This window comes from Agelaius tricolor, unplaced genomic scaffold, assembly GCF_023055355.1.
Source record: "Agelaius tricolor isolate 1412-34295 unplaced genomic scaffold, bAgeTri1.0.p SCAF_1, whole genome shotgun sequence".
Taxonomy (NCBI): Eukaryota; Metazoa; Chordata; class Aves; order Passeriformes; family Icteridae; genus Agelaius; species Agelaius tricolor.
In genome coordinates this window covers 45893326-45908489 of record NW_027269261.1, presented here as the reverse complement: position 1 = coordinate 45908489, position 15164 = coordinate 45893326, and the positions used below count along the sequence as shown (strand labels likewise).

At 36.1% G+C, this 15164-nt stretch overlaps 1 protein-coding gene across 6 annotated transcripts in view; it reads right to left on the bottom strand.

Annotated features, from left to right (window-relative positions):
• Nucleotides 1-15164, bottom strand: part of RYR2 (ryanodine receptor 2) — a 385403-nt gene that overhangs the window by 247757 nt on the left and 122482 nt on the right. For 4 of the 6 annotated variants that reach the window (XM_071432561.1, XM_071432585.1, XM_071432571.1 and 1 more), the window contains exon 4: nucleotides 1667-1687. The exons of the other annotated variants lie outside the window; for them this stretch is intronic. In XM_071432561.1, the coding sequence (XP_071288662.1) occupies nucleotides 1667-1687 (21 nt within the window). The remainder of the gene's footprint in view (nucleotides 1-1666; nucleotides 1688-15164) is intronic. 6 annotated transcript variants of the gene reach the window in all.

Sequence of the window (15164 nt, the reverse complement as noted above, 5' to 3'; positions counted from 1 at the left end):
TCGTTACCCAATTTAACTTGGAATGACACATTTAGCTTTGCTCTCATGGGAACCAGTTCTTTTAAAAATGGTTTAAGGACACATTTTGATGAAGCAGTCTTTCTGAAGCAAGATTTTGATGTTACTAAGTTCTGAATTTAAAAACAAACAGCCAAAAAAAAAACAAACCAAAAACCAAAACCAAACCACCAAAACAGCAGATCTGATTTCTATTTATGCAAGTAATACTACATTTTCCATTAACAGATTATGAATGCTTCAGTCAAAAAAAAGCCACATCAGTGTCACAAATAAAATACTGGCAATATTTCATGTATTGTGGAGTATGAGCAGAGCTGCCTGTATAGTACTGAGCGTGCTTTTTATTGCCGTTTTTTCTCTTTATAGCAAAATTCTTCATAGGAATAAAACAACAGAATCTAAAGATGCATAACCAAGCTTTCTCAGTCATAATTATAAATTGGACAAAATGAAAAGAAAACTTAACTATCAGTATGTCTTAAAAACACTTAAAATCAATTGTATAACAATTGATGGTTGTCATAAATACTAGATCCACAATATGGATAATGGTGTCATAACTGATACAATTAGCAAAAATTAATACTTAACTGCATTTATTGTTTAATAAATATTATAAACATCTACCTATTTATGTGAGATGACACAAATATTTTTGAGTACAGTAGAAACAATGCAGAAAAGCCTAAGCCACTATTTAAACAATGTACTTACCTACAGGAGTCTCAGGCAAGCTCTAACTTGAGTCACTACTTACTACAAAGATGTAATAATCACAGATTAAAATTCTGTAATTTCTGGCTGAAATAAAATGAGACCAGTGCTATAGTTATGTTATTGGCCATATTTCAGAGGACACCTGAGGGTGCCTCTAGCATGTGCAGCCCAAACTAAGTAATATGAAACCAAGGAGACCTATTATAGTCCAAGCTTTCAGAGAGGCCTCAAATATTTTCAAGGTGAACAAACAATTCTACATACATTTTACGTCCACTAACTCTTACATAACACTGGTGTTAGAGATTACATTGAAGAAAAACACACATAAACATGTCCCACGGAGGGGAGTTATATGATTTATATCAGATGCCCAAACAAATATGTATGGTATACACAGACACATTAGGAAAGGCCTTAACAACACATTAAGCAGAGAATTGTGCTTTATTTGCTAATATCTAGGAAATACTGCTTTTATTCTGTAGCAGGTGTTCTGCATCGCTATATTTTGTATATTTGCAGCTACACACAGCATCACACATTATTTATCAGTATTAACTATCTTACTGTCATGCAGTTTAAAATTACAGTGTCTATACTGGAAAAGACAGGGTGGGTTACAGAATGGAGTTATAACATTAGACAGCAGGGCTCAAAACTGAAAGGCAGTAATCATACATTTATATTACATGACTCTGTGATCAAATTTAAAGAGATAAAAGTCACTGTGGTAACATGAAATTTGGTAGGACAATTCAGGAGTGACCAGATTTTACATGATCATGTATTTGCCTCTTTTTTTTGGTTTTTTTGAGCCGTGCAAGTTGAAGGGTCATGAACACACAAGGCATCAAAACAGACAGGTTAGACTCAGTGGCAACATGAAACATTTGGGATCAAGTGAATAAAAGACAGAATCACATACCCATTTTTCCACATCAACTAGCTGTAGAAAGAAAAAGCAAGAAATCAGTAAATCTCTTTCCTTAAGTACAGCATATCAAAGTCTATTTTGAAGTTAACATTTCATATTTTCAGAAATGTATCTAGTATGAAAGAAAATGTGTTCTATTCTATAGCTTCTAGTAATGAAGATATTCTCCTGGCATCTTCTCTTTAAAATGCCAATACCTCATTTCTGTCTTTATTTTGTGGAAAGCACTTCAAATTCTACAAGTCAAAAGTGTCCCTCTAAAATCAGATAACAGGCAGAAAAGGAAGACTGATGCTGAATTATTTCCACACTGTATTCAGTACCAACCAGTACCATTTGTATCCTACAAATATAGAAGAATATCCTACAAATTGTCTCTACATTTCCTCTTGACTAAAGCTCCACCATTAGTGAACATCATTCACTTGAAAAGGTTTCATTGCTGCTATTCATGGTTTGTCATTTTAAAGAATGTTATAATATTGAAGTTAAAATTAGGGGTACCTGTAAAACCGTGACCCTACAACCTGCAGCATATGAGAATATCTTGCATAAGAACAGAGAACAGCACATAAAAATGTCATCCATTTCTTCTACAGGGAAAGTGAGAATAGCTCCAAAAGCTTAAGGTTTTACATTACCAAAACTGTTTCAGGACTCATTAAGGAAACAGATTTTAAATTACTCTCTCTAAAAAGTCTTTGGACTATCTTACAGTCTCAGATAGGATTGATAATATCTACTAGAACACAATTCAGCTACTAGAACAGTTAGTATGCCACTACCTATTAAATACTTTGTTGGCACCAAGAGCAGTATATCTGTAGCAGATTGCTCTCTGGACTTTGCACAGAAAATGCTGCATGATATCGTGCCTTCAGTGGTTTTACAGTATTCACATACTGACCTTTTGTTAGCAGATGCCACATAAAAGTTAAATAATTTAAGATAGCTTAGAGAAAAGCAGGAGCAATTTTCAAAACCAGTAATATCTGGATGTCAACTTGCTTGTGAAATTACTGTAATAAAAGGCAATGTATTTAGTTCTCATCTGTTAAAATAGCTCAATTGAAAGTGAACTTTCTCACTTTTAATATACATTTCAATTAAAGAGCAGCTTTATGTTTTTGTTCAGTGCTACACAAAATTCTGATTTGCCCCTATTTATTTTCTTAGCAATCTTTACTGTGACTTTTGTTATCAACCACAGCTGCAGAAATGCCTCCTCAAAGACAGCTAAATGTATTAAAACAGATACAAGATAAAAAATTATTTGATAAGATGTCAGCAAGTTATAAAAGTAAGCATTGATTTAAATCTAAATGCAACTACACTTTCCTAAAAGCAACTACACTGTCTTAAAAAAAAAAAAAGGAGTAAAGAATAGCCAAGTTAGATTTATGTACAAGTATTTCTTTTATTACCCTGCCTTTGATACATCCTTTGTTTTGGTAAAATTTTATACGCTCTGAAAACAGCACTGCAAGCAATTTGCCTGTGTGACAATGCTAGAAAGAGGTGATGCATGCTTTATTGCCCTGCTTTGAGAAGAAAGTGCTGTCCCAAAGCGTAAGTGAACAAGGCAGCCTCAACTGTTATCAGAGAACCCACTCAAAGCTCAACAGCCATTATCAGTTTCACACTTAATTGCCTTATAATTGCTGAATTGTCCACTTACTTTATTTTTATGGACACTGGATAGCTTAATGAGTCATGTGCAATATTTTCCAAGTATTTATACACTGCACACACTAATTCTGCATTGGTAAATTCATGTTTAAATAGAATGTCTCTCAGGACAGCCACTTGAATCGTGCATGTACACTTGTCAAAGCGTACAGTTTGACACCTACATGGGAATGATTATGAATTTATCCAGAGATCTGATTCTGAAAGTGTGGTACAGTACATAGCACAATAAGATCCTCCATATGTAATTACAGCTGTATTTTATAGGCCTTCTGCTGTGAGCTTTGTCAGAGCCCTCCCAGGTCTTGCTGTGCTCCTGTTTCATCTGTGGGAGAGTCCTTTGAGTGACTCAAGTCACAAAAAGACATTTCTTTCTTACAGGCCACTTTGACACAAATTCTAAGACTTTTCTGTGTAACTTACGCAAATAAAATTTTTTCTGCTTTTGGAACCTATTCTGGAAGACTTGTGACCTTGTCATTTAGTATCTCCCTTGGAGGAGGAAAAAGGCATGCTAGAATATTATATTTACTCATCTGGAAATTTCTAGGAACACAGGTTAGGTAAAGATAAATAAGATTACTCATATCCAAGAGCAATTGTCCTAATGTAGACAAAATAAATGCAAAGCTCACATAAACAGAAATTAAATGGCTGATACCTCAGTCTAGCACATGTATCTAAGATCCAAGCTATGATTCAGAAAACAAGCAAGCAAATGCTTCACAGCACATCTAAATACAGATTCTGTTTCACACTGACACCTCCATCTTTTGTCTGCCTTCAAGACTAGAAGCCACAGGGACCCTTTTCCCTTGGATTTCCCAGTACCCATCCAAATTCAGGAAACACTAAGATTCAAAGCTTCTGTTGCTATATATGCATTGGTCATTAATCCAAGGGGAGAACTGAAAAAAAAAACCAACATACAAAACAAAACAAAACAAACAGAAAATTCACATACACACCAGAGAGTGAACAAACAAGTAAACAAATTCTAACATTCTCTTCTACCAGACCACATTTTATTACCTCACTTTTTTGAAGTGCTTAATTTTCTTGGACTTGAAATTACCTGTTCTACATAAATAATTCAGGTTTTGCTGACTTGTTCACCTCTTAGGAGGTATAGATCTTTCAACTAGTCTAGGATGCTTTAAAATTCAGGATGGGCTGGGGACATAGTATGAAGGGACTGGCAGTCACTTCTGAAGTTACCTCCCACTGTGGCATCTCACAGTAATTGCTTCATTTCAATCATACTTTACATTAGACACAGTCCAAAAGAACAGTACCATCATTTATTTAATAAAGCACAGGAATTTTTGCCTAGTCAGAAAAAACACCCAGATCCCTGGAATTCAGTAACTTTTTTTCATCCAGCTCATTTTGTCTCCTGACCATTAAGTCATATTTTTTGGAAAAACAAAACGTTTACGTATGTATATACTGATTTTTTTCTCTTTTTCTTTACCCAAAGAGTATTTGGATTTACAACACTTCCTCCAACAGAGGATGCAGGATCCTCTATGTTATATATATTATAACATATATACCTCAAAGGCAGTGTGCTACTTAGAAAATTTTTTTTCCTCATGCACCTGAGTACTCAAAGATTTTCTGGGGAAAAAAAAAAAAAAAAAAGAATATGACCCTATCTAACACTGGATATCATAATTTAGTGAGTACATTTCCATATGACAATTCTGAGTACAGGAATTATTATCTTTCCATGAGAACATGAGAGTTAGGAAAAGACTGAAGGATATATCATGTCTGGAATTTATTTAGTGACTGTGAGCTACTTATAATACAATAATCATTTTACAGAAAGCTACTAATTTGAGCTCAAAAGAATTACTGCTAGCAAGTAGCCATCCACCTAAGTTAATGAGTAAAAATTATGACACTTGAAACTGGAGAGCAGTGGATAATAAAATGGTACAGCACCCATATATCTGGGCATCTAAAATATACAAGTAGTGCCATGAAAATAAACCCAAGGATTACAAGTTTTGTTCTAAGAATCAAGCGAAAGATCAAAGATGGCATTTAGAATGATGAAATAATTTCCCTCCTTGAACTAGAAGAGAGCACTATACTACAGTCTTAATACTTCCCTTAAAATTTCAGGTTGCTTTAGTAAGAACATCATACAGCCAATTATTTGGCTAATAATTTACTGCTATGCTAATCCAGAAAACTCAGATTGATCTGCACTTGCTGACTTCTCTTCAGGGGCACATCAGAGCTCCAATCTTTTCAGTCAACCTTTCATTTTAAATGCATTTAATCCAAACTAGAAAGCTGGTTTTTTTCATCATTTTTTCCCAAGCACTGCAGATACCCAGAACTACACTAACCAGACATAAAAGCCAGTTAAAAGAGCAGAAATGTTATTCTGCTCCCCCAACTTTCTCTTTATCATAAGGAGCCATGAACTAACTGCAGAGAAATAAAGAGGGATCTTGCTGGCATTATAAGGAGTTTTTTTTCATTTTTTAAATGTGACAGAAAGCAAGATCACAGAACATGTGCTGAATATCCACTAATACAGAGGCATTAATTATGAGTGCACAAGCTACAAAGTAAGCTACTTTAAGCCATGAAAACAACCTCCCATTCCTAATTCTGTATTCTGTTTTCTTTCATCTCCTTGAGCAGCACACAAAAACACTAAGGAATTTTATTTCACAGTGTATAGGAGAATCTCAGCTGACTCCGGATAATCACATTCTCTACAACAATTTATGAGGACTGCCATGATAATTATAATATATTGCCATGATCCACACACGGGATTGTGACTGAAATCTCAATGAAGAAATGTATATCATTCACTAGTAGATGTTATACCTTCCCCTGCACTTAAACTCATTTATCTTAACCAAACTCTTATTTTAAAAGTTGCTTTTTTTTTCCATTTCTCTCTTGTGGAAACTGAGAACATATAGCAAAATCTTTGTCTAAAACTTTAATAAAGATAAGCAAGGTGAGAATAAGTAGAATTGAACTACATTCCAAATTGAATTGTATTCTTTACTTCTATTACAACACTTGATTAGCTTCATCGACACCTTGACTTCCTGAATTTAATATCTAACAAGCTAATTAATGATATGCCTTCTGTTCCAGCCCAAGGTTGTCTTCCAGTGTAGGCTTTTGTCATCAAGACACTGCAAGGGCTGCGCTTTCATGTCTATTTGCTTTAACTCCTTCTCTGCATGTAACTTAGATCAAAAAATGTTACTGGGTAGAAACAAAATAACTTCTCTCCCCCCAACATCATTTTCTACTGACCATCACCCTGGAAAGAAAACTTTGAGCAAATTAGCACTCCAAGGGTCATGGTAAGGCCAGAAAAAGGCTTGCTGCTATCTATGTCCAAAATAGGAAACTTGTCTAGGATAATAAAAATGTTTTATTTCATGCCAGGCATCCTCATCCCAAACATGGTACACACACTAAAGACGGGCCCATGTGCCAGGGCAGAAGTATTTGTGTGTCACAATTCTGTGATTTGAAATAGATGCTGATTTTATTCCTGTCCTTGCTTGACCCTGAGGATGAGCAGAGTGCAAAAACACTGTGCCTGCCATTCTTGATCTTTTCCAGTACTTGCAGTTGATCAAAGTGCAGTTAATCAAAGCCAAGCCATATTCTTTTTGTGCCTTATTTGAAATGGCCTGCTAACAATCACTTCTGCTGCTAAATAAGGTGCACAGAGGAGGAGATGACAGTATGTGTTTCTCTTTAAAAGCTCCATGCATTTTTCCCCACTGTTTTACTTCCAGTTCCTGTTTGCAGTATGGCATCACTAAAATGTGTAGTCAGTATTTTAAGTAGAATAAGACTCTAGCTCATCTTTTCATAAAGTTTTCCAGTGGTATCAAGGATGTATGTCCATCTACATGATACAAAAACCCACACAGCATTAAATACTAAGATCCTCTTCCTCTCCTTCCTCTTCCTTCTGTCACTTTATTTCATTGCAGTAAGAAGCACTTGGTTCATGTAAACTCAAAAGCCTGGGATGGCCAACCTTGCATTAAAGACAAGCTAAAGTTGTTGGACATAGCAAATCTGTCCCTCTTTATAACACACCACCATCTGATAAAGAGTTACTCAAATCATTTATTAAGAAAATTACTGAACTTTGTTATTTCAAGTGAGTTATGACTGGTACCTGTAGCCCACCCTTAGACTAATGAAAAAAAACTCAAAGTATAGAAATAAAAAACTATAACTTGGCCCTTTTGCCCAAAAGTTTGATTAAGAAAATTTTCAGGTCAGTAATAGGGAACTAAAACAGCTCTGGTTTGTTATATCAAGAAACCTCTGGTTCATTTCTGATTCTTCCTTCCTACATGTGGGGGTTCTTCTGGCAAACATTTGAAAATGAAAACATTTTCAGCCTGTCATATTCACAGCTGCTGTTAGCTTTCAAATAGGTTATTAACTAGGCTACTGTAGTGTGAATCAGAGAGCTTAAATTTTCAAGAGTGCATTTAACTGCCAATCTTCATACTTCTTTTTAAGGAAGTACCTTGGTAACTTGGCTTATTCATTAACATACAGAACACTTATTAAAAGAAATGGGAGGTGTTACCTCTTTCCACTGGCATGAGAGATGAAATTACTTCTGCCCTCCTCCCATGCTGAGAAAATGACAAATCTGCCAGCTCTCCGTGTTATCTTGCTGCTTACTAATACAAAGTAATTAATGAATTCAGAGTTCCACAGTTGGAGATAGGTGATTTGAATATTCAAAAATCCACCAGCTACAGTTGAATTCCTATCCCAAAATGGCTCCATTCTGTCTTAGAAGCACAGGAAAGCTTTTCAGCTCTGTGAGGATGCACACATTTTCCCCATCCCTTAAACACAGAAGGATAACTATACATGCAAGACTCTTGCGTGTGATGATTCCTTCACACAGCCCTTCAGATCAGAGGATAAGGGCTTCACTTTAATCCACAGCAAAGACTATCCTACACATGAAATTAGACAGCAGTTTGCTGGCCAGTGGCACAGAAAACAGATTTTAATAAAACAAGGCACCAGGAGGAGTGATTAATCAGCCATGACTGGATGATTAGATGGGAGTTAATAAGCTCATGATGCAATTTAGCTAGAACGTTGCCTTACCAATGGGTATTTTGCAGACAGCATTTTCCTGAAAAATGAAGTTGTCAACTATTGGAGTAGAGGTTGTGAAATTAAATTTTTTCATATTACAGAAACACTTCAGCTTTGAATTCACACACAACCTGTGCAACCAAATGCTTTCATTCTCCTAATAAAATCTGACATAGATTTATGAGTACACAAGTCTGAAAAAACTCCTAGCCTTAATTAAAGTGCTTTATCATAATCTTACTGAGACTTTTAAATAAAAGATATTTTTGATGTCTATTTTCTCATGTTGTATATGAGTTATTTTTGTATCCGTTTCAGTGCTTCTCTAACATAATTGGATTGGAGAACAAGGAGAGGGAAGGGGAGGGCAAGGCAAAGATTGTGATATTTGGAAGAAAATACAGACATTCTAGAAGTAATGTTACTAAGGAAGGAAAGAAAATATGGATATTATTGTCAGTAAGCAGACAGCTCTGTCAGTAAGTCAATCAGCTCTGCACCAAATTTAAGCTCTCCTGTTAGTAACAGGAATGAGACAAAAATGTATAGAAACAATCAGTCTCACAAGATAAGGAAAACCATGCAGCAGAGCCAAAAATCACAGTATAAATAAAGGAAGTAAAAGCTATTAAAATAAATTAACAAAAAAAAAGGAAAAAATGTATATTGACACTAAATAAACAGATACCTGTTTTTAAATGTTGTACTCTAAAATCAGTGCAAAAATCAGTGTCAGGTTTATATTAGAAAGACAACTAACTCAATAGTAGTCCATTTATTTGGTTATGCCAAGGTGCAGAACAAATGAAACCTTTAGCTAAGCACTTCCCACAGACTGAAGTCTTCACTCAGACATGAGTGAATGTTATGTGTTTGCATCACTCCCTTTAATAATCACATTGACAATCCCATTTTGGCTCTCTGAATCTGACTTCGTGATTAGTCCAGTCTTGCTCTCAGTTTGAAGTGATCCAATAAGCCAAAAGAAAAAGAAAGTGCTGGAAATGAAAAATCCAGTTAGGATTCCTTCCAATTAGGAAGCGAAAGAAAGGAAATTTCCCTTTGTGGAATGCAGTTGGACTATAAAAAGGAGATCGTTATGAACCAAAATTTCCCAACTGTTTTAAATGCAAGCAGAATAAGCATGTAAGAAAGAATATAGAAAATGCTTCCTACTCTACTATATTTAAACCAACAGCTATATTTGCAGCTTTGAATCCTCAAGAGATTTACATGTCAAGTTACGTGGAAAGGCCCTAAACACTATCCCATCCTATCTACAAAAGGTTTCAAAGAGTGACCTGTGGTAAAAGACATTGTGTATAAGACACTAGGGCAAAAAAAGAAAGCGGAAGAATAAGATGAGAATAAGAATAAGAGAGATTTCATGTAACAAAATAACTTTTGTACTTCACTGATAAACTATATCAAGCAGAAATGATCAATTTTAACCATGAAGATCCACAAATCAGATTATTTCATTAATCTCTTGCTTAAGCTTTTACTTGTGTTAAGGCATTATTTTTCTTTACACTTTTTACATCAAAACAATAAAATCTTGAAGTGATCTATGAAAATTATTCTAGTATCACTGGGAAAAGTTGGAAAAGTTACTGGAATTAAAGAAGAAATCTCAGTAGAAAGCTTATTGCATGTGCTATTTCTTCTCTCAACTCATACCATGGCATACATGAGTTGAGAAAGGACTCAAACTGGGTAGGGTCAGACATCTGAGGTACAAAAAGGTTGTGCAGTCTCAAAACTCAGCAAGTCTGTGTTTTTCCACCCAAAGCTCTCAGTTCCCTAAAAATGTTTTATTTTATACTTTGCAGCATCCTGGAATACTCAGAGTCACAAGAAGCACTGGAGTCTCATATTGCTTGCAGTAACACCAAGAAAGCACACAGAAAGAGAACTGTGGTCTTCTGCACACAGGCAAATTCCAGCTGCCTCATATGTCCCTATGAAGATCTCCAAACCCACCAAGAAGCTGTTTCTTTAGGAGAAAAGGTTTGTATTTCCCTAAGTAATGTACCTAAAAAATAGTGGCATATGGCTGAGGAGAGAGAATATGAAACCCCACCTGAAATTTCTTGGAACAGCCAAAGGATTTAATCAGTTACTGACATTATTAAAATCTGGGCAAATGCACAAGTTCTTTTAAAGAAGCCAAGCTATACCCAGTAAATCACTTATATTCTTACAAACAAACACCACCTGGAAATGGAATTTTACAGGAAGAGCAAAACGCATGAATACCTAGATAACTAAAATAGTTTGTTGCCAAATGACCTACATATACACTAGACTATGTCAATTTACTACATTAAATAATCACCAGTAAGAAAAAACAGGACTTCCAAATTTGTCACTTTGCTTCTGCTATTTGCTTACCGTTATCTTGTGACTCATCCCAATATTTTTTTAAATAGAAACATCTTTCAAAAAAAGTGAGTGTTCTGCATATTTGTCAACAGACTGTCAGCTATCAAAGGCTGCCTCAGGAGTGGAAGCTGCATGTACCACCATCATTACAAGCACAATCCACTCTATCAGCAGTATCTGCAGCAACAAGCATTACCTACAAAAGTCATATACAACAATTCAGGACTCCCCAGACTGAAGCAGATGACACCAGCCAATGTAATTAGAACACAGGTTTACTAGCAGAAACCTGAATACCCTTTATTCTTGTCAAGTTTCTTTTCTTTGCTCTGTTTACTTAGAAGTACATCACTTCCATTAAGAAAAATAAGGCTTGAGCTTTCACCCCTATCACATAAAAAAGGAAATCAACATCTTATCTATTTATACACAGAGGGAATGGCTATTATTTAAAAGACTATAGGATTAGTTCAACTAACTGTTAGACTAGCAAATGCTAAAAAGACTGTAGCCTAGGCAGAAAGAGGAGACTGTAGGGGAAAGGGAGGACAATTTTCAGAGTTCAGCAATTATCATGTTTGTAAAAGAAAATATTTATGGATCAAGATCAAAAACCTAACTATGTGGGGATAAAACTTCCCTTTCTCACTTACCATGTACTCTAAAAAATAGGTTTCAATTTTCACTGGAAAAATGAAGGACAGGTGCATACAACGAGGTCAGGAAGCATCATAGAGAGCACATCCTGTCTTTTTATATGTGCGTGTGTGTGTGTGTATACATGTATATTTATCAGGCATGCTTTTGAAGAGGAAGAAGTCAATCCAGACTGCCTGCAGGAACACAGCAGGAGCCTTAATTGCTGCTGGGATCCTGCAAACAGTCCAAAATGGATCCTCCTGGCGTGGGACTCACTCCCCACCGCAGAAGCCAGAGGCAGCTCAGCAGGTTGGATGCACAGGGTGCTGCAGGCAGGGGCAGCTCCCTTCCCTGTCCCAGAGCCTGCAGTTCTGACTGAACCTTGAGAGAACAAGGCTCTGTTCACAAGAGTGGCCACTCAAACACTAAAAAACTAAAATCCAGGTTTAGGAAAAGCTGAGTGATCCTGAGCTTGAGGCAAACTCATGGTCTATAGGTGGATGATCCTACCACTCAAAAAGGTAAGTCAGTGCCCCTGTGAAGAGCAGGGGTTCACTGCTCACTCAGGTTTCTCTGCTGTGCTCAGGTCCCAGACTCAGCTACAGAAAAGGCATTTGGAGGCCAGGGACAGAATCTCAACTCTGCCTACAGAGCTGCTCCCCATTCCCAGCCTCTCTCTGTTTAGTTAACACCCCTGGTCTTAAACCTCTTCATTTCTTTCACTTTCCTTCCCTCCACCCCCAGCTCAAGAGTTCTTACCATCCTGATAAGTAATTTAAAAATGGTAATTCTCTATGATAAGAGAGAAACAAAACATAGGTATTTTAACTTTAGACCTGAAATAGTGTAGCTCTCACACTGCAGTAGTATTTAGATACAAGACTCATACACTCACCTGCTTGGAAGGCTCGTCTCATTATAATCATTGAAACAAACCATTTGCTGACTCTCCAACAAAACATTATAGAACCAGAAACCTTCTTGGTGAATCAACACTACCAGAGTCCCTAAGGAACAGGTGGGCATCAAAAGAAATAATTTCTCCACAGATTAATGGTTGTTCCAGGGAGAAGTGAAATAACACCTGTTCTCACTAAACCTATTATTTTTGCTAAGATATCATAGATTTTCTCAGTGATGCAGCCACCATGGATTCAACATTACTATTGCCCTGAGGAGATGCAATTACATACATGCAGATGAATCCTCATGCAGAACATCCCTATCCAGACTTGCTCAGCAACAGAGTTCACTGACAGCAGCAACAAACTGTGCATGTTTATCAGCAACTGACAGACACACCACAGAGGCAATACAGAGACCACAGAGGCAATATAGAGATGAACCCACCCCAAAATCAAATCCTTCCCATTTCCTGTTCAAGACAGGAATCCAGTCTGTTCAGTCCTGCTCAGTCTCACTACACCAGCTCTATCTCTTCTTTTAATGCCACCCTTGTTGGTGTTGCTCAAGTGTTACCCCTTTGGGGAGGACAATTCACATCCAAACTTAAACAATATGGGAGTCTATGATGCATATAGAGCACCATTAGAATCAAAAGCACCCCAAGGTGCTGAAGCCTGCAGGATAAGGAGAGCTGGGAACAAACTCCCATTACAAAAATCTTGACTGAATTTGAGGATAAGGGTGCTCTGTTGTTTTCTTTAATTACCACAGAAGGTATTGGTAACTCCTGAAGGTTGAGCACACTGAGCACATTTCAAGAGGGAGACTCCCATGTGTAATCTCCCAGCTCCAGCTGCTGAGATCCTACCAAGCTGGCTGATAGGATTCTAGTTTCTTGGTGCACATAAGTGCAGACAGAATTAACGTTTTCCACACTGCCAGCCTCTGTAGCACTGCTATGCATTTCCTACACCGATAACATTTTACACCACTCACCAAAATATTCTTTTAATTTGCTATTATAAGTCAATGAGTTGGAAAAAAGGATCCTTCCTTTTCTAAATTTTGAACCAACCTAGCAAAACATTTCAGAAGCTACCCTTATAAGAAGCCATTACAAGACAAATAGAGATATGGAGAGCTTTCATATATATTATGAGGTGTTTATTGAGTATAAGCAGTTGGTTTAAAAACATTGAATAATTATTACTTCCAATCTCAATATAACTGGTCAAAAGTAAAAGTTATGTTTTCTTTAATTTAAGGTCTTGGGCTTTACAAATAATTCATCTTACAGCTGTGCACATTACAACAGAGAATACCAAGTCTGAGTATAACTTTTTCCAAGCCTTGTCTCAGCTGAGAGATTAATGTAAAACTGCACTTGGTACAATCAGTAGTAGTAGAATTGTAGCAGACAATAATCATATATACCATGAACAATTTAGTATCTCAAAACACTTCTGACTAAGCTAAAGTCTAAGGTTTTGATGTTTTCAAAAAATTATGCTAACTTTTAAAAAAGAAGTAAACAAATTTAAGACAAACAGAAAAATATCACTGTTTTATGATGCAGCCTTTCACGTGTCCATAATCTTTTTAACATCAAATCTTCCTCATGCAAAACATAGATGAGTGTGGTCACTTACTATATTGTTTCATTCCAGCTTGTTGTGCAACCATTGTACTAAATATTGATTTTAAAAAAGTCTTCCAAACACAAAACAAATAAATCCTATTCATTTTATGATATTCACTACTGCAAAGGTAACCTCACAAATATTAATTCAATTTTCACAATAAAATATTTTCACAATATTGTGAAATATTGATATGTCACAATATGACATACTAATAGATTTAAAGAATCTAATTTAATAGAATTAAAGAATCTAAAATCAATGTGACACACAAAGCAGGGAAGTTGGTCTGATATGACTAGGACCCAATTTCTAGCACTGTTTTATGTGTAGTTTTCATCAGCTACAGTCCTAAACACATGCATAAATCAGTCCTGAGGTATGAAGACTAACAAAATCAGCAAAAAATGCAAGTATCAATCACTGCTTAGCCTATTGATTCCAAATGCTTATCTATACTAGCCTGGTTTAAAAACTCAGTATGTTACTATCTATGTTGAGACATCTGGTAGAATTAACAAAATTAATGGTTTAGGAGACTATCTCAGCTTTATAGAGGACTGAGCAGCAAAACTGAGACTCTTCAACATTCTAGAACAGCATCTGAATCTGAGGATTTGGTGGAGTTTATCTTTTCATCATTTTGCCTAAATAGCCTTTAGTACATCAATTCCAACTGCTGATTAAAAAAAAAGGGATTTGATTCTGAAGATAAATTTAACTGTATCATTTTCAATTTGCTGTGCTTAAATTTCATCCCAAAAAACCCTCAAACTCTTTCAGGAATTAACTGGGAATCTTTACTGAAAAGCATCAGTATGTTGCCATACTTCATTTTAACAAGCCATAGCTTATAGATGGCAGAGGGATAATACCTTTAGAATTTTACCTATAGGTAAAAGACATAAAAACAACCAATCCCCTTCTTTATTCATCCAAGGTAGAAAGAGACACACTACACCCTGAGTTCCTCATCCTAATCTATCTGCCAGTATTTCTCAGCTGTCCTCATGGGAGCTCAATACATAGAAATGCCAGTTTCAGTGACTTCTACATTGCTTCTATTCAGTCAGCAACTTTTAGTCCAACTA